We start from the raw sequence: 8348 nt of genomic DNA on the forward strand, positions 1-8348 counted from the left end.
CCGATACACTGTATATTAACTAGACTTTCGGGAGTTGCAATTTGAATCATGAAACCATAAAATTTGAAGTTTGAAGCAACAAGATTGAAAGGGGAGTTGCAAAATTTGTAAAAGAAAATGACTTTGGCTCCAAAGATAGAGAAGTCTTCTTCTTCTTTTTTAACTATTTTGATGGGAAACTTTTTCAGTGGAAAAACATTTTCAAAAATTTTCAAGAGAGTAAACATTGGAAAATGAGGGGGGAAAACGTTTTTCTGTCATTCCAAACATACTCAAACAATCAGACCTAGTGCAAAAATGAAAAAAATTAATGAAGAAAGAAAATGATTCTTCAAATGCATGTGTTCCTGATCTGATAATATTCACACTTTCGTCTTGCATAGTAGAAAACACTAAACAGTAAAGTTTAAAAGAAAATAAGCAAATCAATCAGTATTGACATTTGCTCTCCTTCTTTTCTGTGCGTGGCGAAATTTTGTTGATGCCTTTATTGCCTTTTGCTTGAGACTACCTATTTTCGTCCGACGCTCCAGTTCTTCTGGATCTTCATAATCTGTACTGGGATGCCCAATCAAAATGTTGGGAATATGTTGGAGTGTGTGCAAATATGAAACTTGAAGCTTATCAATAAATGCTTTGGGCATTTCTCGTATCTCCAGCTTCTCCAGGTTAGTCAATGATGCCAACTCTTCTGGGAGCCTCTTCAACGTGTAGCATTTGAAGATTTGCAAGCATTTGAGTCCTGCCATTGCACCTTTCCCTAGCTTCATCTCTTTCATACACATTAGTTGATCCACCCTGAGAAACTTCAGTCCAGGAAACCCATTCTCCGATATTGTTATAATGTCAGCTTGCTCGTGATTTCGAGGAAAAGCATTAACTAGTTTTAGAACCGACAAATTGGTTAGCTTCTCCAACACTTGGATTGAATTTGGATGAAGTTTGGAGTTCACCAAAGTCAGCTGACAAAGATTAGATGGAAATACACAAGGATGAGCTGGTATTGGTGCTAAGTGTCCCTTCAACTTAAGCTTGACAACATGACTCAACTTAGATAAACCAGCAACCAAAGATATGTACAAGCTATCGACTACTTCCAAGCACAAGGATTGAAGGCTCTCAAGCTCTGCAAGTGAATGACATAATCGATCCATATCTAGGTTATCATCTTTTTCAATAAGTAAACCAACTTTTTGGAGATTAGTCATTCTTGCCAGGTTTTCATTGTTCATCCAGTGATGAACAGGTATGCTGCCTAGAGTTTGGAGATTGTTAAGTCGGTCGATCTTCAATAATCTAGGGGAATTTATATAACCAAACAGATGCCGCAGGTTCTCTAACTTCCACAAGACGTTAGAAACTAGCACAGAATAGTACCTAGACACGGGCATATCTATTGTTTCTAAGTTTTGCAAATGACTTATCGAACGGGGAAGCGTCTTTATGCGTGTCTTCCTTCCTATGCCAAAGTACTTCAAGGAGAATAGTTTCCCAATACTATCTGAGATCACCTCTAAACCAGGGGAGTCTATGTATAGTACTTTGAGAAGTTTGAAACTACTTGTACAAATACAATCAAGGTTAACTAGTGTGGAAGATGAATCAAAGGATAGAAGGGATCTTACATACGATTTTGAATTTCCCAAATATTCGTACCTCTCGAGTGGACAGTAAAGGACATGGTGCCGAGATTCAGAGAAGGATATAGATGGATTATCTATCTCGAGAAAGATTTCTTCCTTGGCCTTCATAATACAAAAGTCTCGGAGGAGATCATGGAGCCGGCAACTTTTAACTCTGCCATCTGCTCTAAGTAGGATTACTTGAAGCATATTTCTGCCAATGAGCTCATCAAGATAATCCTCCACAATGTCCTCTAGTTTTTGTTCTTCATTTTGATGAATAAGACCATGGGCAATCCATATGTGCACGAGTTGCTTCACATTGATGTCTTTGCCTTTTTGGAAAAGGCCTAAGTAGAGAAAGCAAGATTTTAAATGGGGAGGTAAGTCCTGATAACTCAATGCCAAAATTGTTGATACGCCATAAGTTTGACTTTTGACAAGGTATGAACTGAGGTTTCTCTGTACTCTTTGCCACTCACTTCTTTGCTTCTTACCAGCCAAGAGGCCTCCTATGACATTGATTGCCAGTGGTAAGCCGTCACATTTTTCCAGAATATCTTTTCCCACGTCCACCAAGTCCTGTGGACATTCTCTATCCTTGGGAAATGCTTTCTTGAGAAAGAGTTCCCAGCTCTCCTGTTCATTCAATACCTCAAGTTTGTAGGGTATAATAAGGGCATCTGCATGCAAAGCAACCTCCTTTCTGCGGCTGGTAAGTAGCAATCTACTTGACGTATCGTTGTCAGGAAATGACCTAACAATGAGATTCCATGCTTCTGTGGTCCAGATGTCATCAAGAACTATGAGATAGCATGTATCTTCCAAACGGCTCTGGAGCATTTCCTCCAAACCAGCCTGTGACAATTTGTCCATCGTATCCACTATTTTCACTTTATCTTCTTCTGGATTTGCTACTTGTAAAATGAGTTCCTTGATGATCTTCATGGGCCTATAATCTTGGGATACATAAAGCCATGCCCGAGTTTCAAACTTGTTTCTGATTTGAGTTTTGTTATAAACTTCTTTGGCAAGAGTCGTCTTCCCAATGCCCCCCATACCAACAATCGAAGCAACACGAAGGCTTTTGTCCTCCTTCAGAAGGATTGACACAACAGAATTCACATGCTTCTCTAGACCAACAACATCCTTATTTGCAACCAGGGGCGAGGAGCGTCGTAGTTCACACATTTTCTCACGTGTTGTGCTTGAACCTTCATCTTCTCCTAGCCCTTGAATATTCCTGATGCCATATCTTTCACGGCTGTTGGATATTTCAAGAATTCTGGTCTGAATCGATTCAATCTCTTTCCCTACTTTGTAAAGACAGTATAGTTTCTTAGGATAGAAGGCACACTTGATGAAGAGACTCTGTCGTTGTTGGGACTCAACTTGGTGGATGAATATTTCAATCACATCCTCAGCATGGTAGGCAACTGCTCTGATTTCAGATACCCAATTGCGGATTGTTGCGGCCTCATCTTCCTCTTGCTTCATATCTGCATCTTTCAGGAAGCACTTCATACGGATGAGCTCGTTTCGCACTCCTCCAACTCCTTGCTGGACGTTTTTCAGGAAAACAATTTTTCTCTGGAAAAGATCGATAAGCCGTTCTGCAACATAGGAAACTGCTGCTTCAGCCATATCTGGTTTTTAATTAATAACTCTCTCTATCTCTCTTTTTTTCTTATTTCTTGTTGCTTGCCTCCTTAGTTTTCCTGAATTTATGTCTAATGTAACTATGTGCCTCTGGAAAATCGATTTGCTGTAATAATGTGCTTTAGTGATGCTTTAATTTAATGTGCTTTACTGATGCTTTAATTTATCATCTTTATAGAAAAGGAATAAACTTTACTTTATCATCTTTATAAAAAAGGTGGAAACTTTATTTGATCAGTAATCGTAGCATCTCCTCTCTCCACCTTTTTTTGTCCTACAGTTCCAACTTCAGGAGGAGGAGGAATTATCTCATTTTTGGTGTTGCTTTTCTCAAGGTAATAAGTCTTCATATATACTTGTTTATAAACTATTATGTGAGTAACATATAGTATCATTCAATACACATCTTTCAAAAATTACGTAAATATTACTATTAAACAATATTTTTGTGTTACAAAATTTCTCCAATTAAGCCAACGTAACATTCTTGTGGATTTGTACTAGTGCATTAGCATAAATGATCACCAAATTAGAGATAAGTTTCTATAATATTCTTCTCTTTCTTGTCTAGAGAAATATTCTAGCTTTATTTAGTTCTCTATCATTCCAATAATAATCATCTCATTTTACCATTTTATAAGTACTAATACTATAGTGCAGCATTACTTATGGATGATCTGATTTTGTCTAAAATATTCAGCAGATGCCCACATGGGTTGGCGTTTTATGATCAATTAGTGGAATACTGACTACCCTTTGTTGATTTAACATAAAAAAGAATAAGCTATGATGAATCTATTCTTCTTTTTGTGAAAATCAATTAGTGGAATACTGACCACCCATTCTTGATATAACATAAAAAAAGAAAAGAAAAATGAGACTTCATGAATCTGTTCTTTTGTGAAAACCAGTGGGGTCTTATGTTTTTGGGTGAAAATTGTTTACACCCACGACTTTGCTTTTAAAAATCAAACACCTTTCAATTTTGAATAACACCCTTTCAATTTTGAATAATAACCATTTTCCCCTTTTCGCGCTTTGCTTTTAGACAAAGTTTCAGAATTTGAATAATTTGATGCTTAGTTGGAACTTATAAGGCACAGTACTATGTGTTGGTGTCTCTAAGACTCTAAACAGTACTCCCTTAACAAGACAAGTATCGTTATCTGGTGCTATAGACTTTCCATCTCTTAACAAACAATGATTAATATGAGTATTTTATTGTATTGCTCTTATTAATTTATGTTTAGTATTATATCTTGAATTATGATTTGGAGAAGTAATTAAATAATTTGAAGAAGTAATTAATAAAAATCTATTTTAGAAATAGTGAGCAAGTATAAATAAACGGAGACAGTTGTTTATGATTGTTTGAATTCTTTAATATACCAGATGAATGGAAAATAATTGGAATTTGCAGAAACTTTTAGTGGGCTATATAAAGAAACAGTAAATTACATGGGATGAATTGCAACAACGCAACATTCTGCCGAAGCGGAGAGCAAATTTCATGTATATATGTGCGGAGAACAAATTTCATGTATATATGTATACAGTAAAAATGAAAACAGGAACCAACTATTTAACACAATAATTATAAAACAATTTAGAGAAACAATAAGGAAAAATCAATAATTGGAGACTGAAAACATGATATGGTATTCACCCATATGTTGGAAAAACTTACTGCACTAGTTTTTAGCAAAATAAGTTATTTAGATTAAATTATGCCGTTTTTTATGTTTTGTTGGCTATTTAAAGCCACTTAATGATTAATAAAATTATTGAAAGTTGTTGAAAGCTTATTGAAAGCTATTGAAATATTTCAATCCATTGAGAGCCATTTTAACCCCTTTTTTGAAAAAAATCAACAGTGGTATCAAGAGCTTCATTGATCTTACGGGATATGTGTGTTCTTCCAAAGCACTACCATACCATTTTTAACCCGCAAGGGCTATCTTTTTAACCCGTAAGGGCTCCATTTTAACCCATCAGAGTTACCTTTTTCAACCCATGCTTATTTTCAAATCATAGGGTTATTTTAAGCCAAAAAGATGTCAAGCAGCAGTCTCTCTTTGAATGTCCCAAAAATTTTCACAGACAAAAATGATCAAATTTGTTTTGTGAAGAAATCATATCTTGAAACCTATGCTTTATGTGATGTTTTGTTGAATGAAAAATCCTTACAATATTTTGCAAAGTCTGTGAAAGTATTTCAAACAACACAAGATTGTTGATGGTTTTTCAGCAAAGAATCAAAAGAAGAAAAAGAAAAATGAGAAAGATGAACATAAAAAAGATGTGCAAGTTCAAGAAAAATTGAAAAATTCAGCATCCACTGCCAGAGCAAAAATTAAGGAGGAGCAGTTTTAAATCACAGTAACTAAAGCAAAGGAGGAGTGTTGAAAATTGCTTTAAATTACTGCACTAATTTTTAGCAAAATAAGTTATTTAGATTAAGATGAGTTTGAATTTTAAATATTTTTTAATTTGTTTAGTTGTTGAGATAATTTAGATTGTTTTAAATTTTAAATTATGCAATTTTTTATGTTTTGTTGGCATTTAAATCCACTTAATGATTAATAAAATTATTGAAAGCTGTTGAAAGCTTATTGAAAGCTATTGAAAGATTTTAATCCATTGATAGCCATTTTAACCCCTTTTTCGCTGCCACATCTTTTTTTAAAAAAACCAACATAGTATTGGTACTTATAATAGAAGATTGAGTAAATACATAATTACCCCCTGATGTTGGCCTGGATTTTCAAAAAGACACCTAAACTTTGAATTCGACCTATTACCCCACGATTCTTAATTCATTTCAAATACACCATTTTTCGCTAAATCTTAGTCACAATTAAGAGAGTGAACACACGCATCAATCAGGTGCTGCCACGCGTTAAATATATTTAATTTCGTATTTTATTTTATTTTTTAATAAATCTTTCCTTTTTATTTAATTTATCACCCACCCCACTCCCTCTTCCCCCACCCCACCCCATCCAATAGCTCCCCTCCACCCCCACCCTTATTCAGAACCCCCACCCTCCGTCCAATACCCCTACCCTATCAGCATCTTTCCCTAACCCCCTAACTCCCCACTCCGTCAAAATCTCTCTTCCCATTCATTTTTTTTTTTGTTCAAATCAATTCAAAAAATTATTTTATGATTGACTTGAGTTTTAAGGATAGTTAAATGATTGAATTGAGTTTTAAATATAGTTAAATGAGCTTTAATGGAGACACTTTAAAAAAAAATAGCTTCAATGGAGTTTAATGGAGGAGCTTTAATGGTGTTGAAGAAAATATTGTATTGAAGAAGACATTGTGTTGAGCTTTAATGGAGTTTTAATGATATTTAAAAAAAATAAAAGCTTCAATGAAGCTTTAATGGTGTTGAAGGTGTTGAAGAAGAAAAGGTGGGTTGTGGGAGGGGGAGAGATGGGGGTACCAGATAATTTAAATAAATAAATAAATATCAATTTTTTCCTTTAAAAAAAGAATATAAATTATTTATTAATTATTTACACGTAGCAGTTTTTATTGGTAAGAAAAGTCAATTTTGAGTCCTTTCACGCGCCTGTGGAGCGTGTATACATGCAGAGGTCCAAAATAGTGTATTTAAAATGGAATAAAGAAGAATCGTGGGGTAATAGGTCGAAGTTAAAGTTTAGGTGTTTTTTTTTAAAATTCGGACAACATCAGTGGGGTAATTATGTATTTACTCTAGAAGATTCAATGTTAATTAATGAGAATATGAAAAGATGTGGGTATCACGACCTGAACTAGGGCCTGGCCGCGACGGACATCCCAAACCATGAAGGCCCGGGCGTACGAATCTATCTGGTAATCATGCACAACATTTATATAATAAAAAAAGATGCGGAAATATAATCTGATACAGAAATATGGTCATACTCTGGATTTAGTTTAACAAGAAGGAATGAAATTCAAAATCAACTAAACAACATCTGAAACAGTCTGTGAAATCTCTACTACATCTCAAAACTATTTTGAAAGCTGGGACAAGGCCCCCAGTGGACCTAAACCAAAATAAATAACATAATTTGAAAGACACAGGCCTTCTGGAATTAAGAAAGCTCACCAACTACACACTTCACTACTGTCTAAAAACTCTACTATTTAGCAGGACCTCTGAACTGAGCCTTAGGCCCTGGGAGGTAGGGGGTCAATACAAATGTACTGGTACATAGAACAAACCCAAAATAATAATTTATATTCAACATATATGAGAGCAATTTAAAACAACTCATAAACATATCATATGGTAAGAAATCACATGGGCATTTTCGAAAGACTCTGTAAAATCATCTGAACTCTGAAACATTCTTTGTTTTTCTTCTGCGCTAGGTGGTATACCCCTAACTCTGAAATTCCACGGGCTATATGAAATCCTCCATTGAATTGGCGGGGAAGTCTCCAACTCAAGTGTGCCGCAAGGGTTGGAGTCTCTGACTTTGCTACGCCACACGGCCGTAGCCAGCGTAAAATAATATACCCGAATTGGCAAATAACGGTTTTAGGTTAAGAGTTACTTGAACTCAAACCTTCTTCGGGTAACCACTCAACCCTCTTTAAACCCAGTTTTAACTCTTTAAAACATACATTCTCTGAAAACATACTCTGAAAACTCTAAATCTGTTATGGCGTACATTTATATGGTATCGTCATACGATTGACTTGCAAGTCACATCTTTGAGCCATTATTAGCATATAATAATCTCTGTGTCAAAACGTAAATCTGGGACCATTATATCAATAAATCATTTCAAGAAACTCTTTCTTAAAGCTCATGTAAACATATGCAAGAAGCTCTCTTTTTCACCATTTCAAAAACACAAGGTGGTCATGTCAAAGATATCAATCATATGCAATTCTTTCTTTTTAAGACAAGGACGAAATCATATCAAGAAACTCCCTCTCATCATCATCAAAATCATGTTAAATACTTACATATTGAAAAGATCCCCTTCAAAACATTAAACAAGCATCTCAAATCATTCCCAACAAGTTCATCAACTCTAAATTATCAAAGAGAGGGGTTTC

General features: G+C 35.1%; 1 protein-coding gene across 1 annotated transcript; it reads right to left on the reverse strand.

Annotated features, from left to right (window-relative positions):
* Positions 1–287: 287 nt before the first annotated feature.
* Positions 288–3266, reverse strand: LOC107859123 (probable disease resistance protein RF9; the record flags this gene model as incomplete). Its single annotated transcript, XM_016704024.2, is given in 1 exon segment — positions 288–3266. A coding segment is annotated over 1 exon segment (2841 nt). The 3' UTR covers positions 288–425.
* Between the last annotated feature and the right edge of the window lie 5082 nt (positions 3267–8348).

This window comes from Capsicum annuum, chromosome 2 (genome assembly GCF_002878395.1).
Source record: "Capsicum annuum cultivar UCD-10X-F1 chromosome 2, UCD10Xv1.1, whole genome shotgun sequence".
Lineage (NCBI taxonomy): Eukaryota > Viridiplantae > Streptophyta > Magnoliopsida > Solanales > Solanaceae > Capsicum > Capsicum annuum.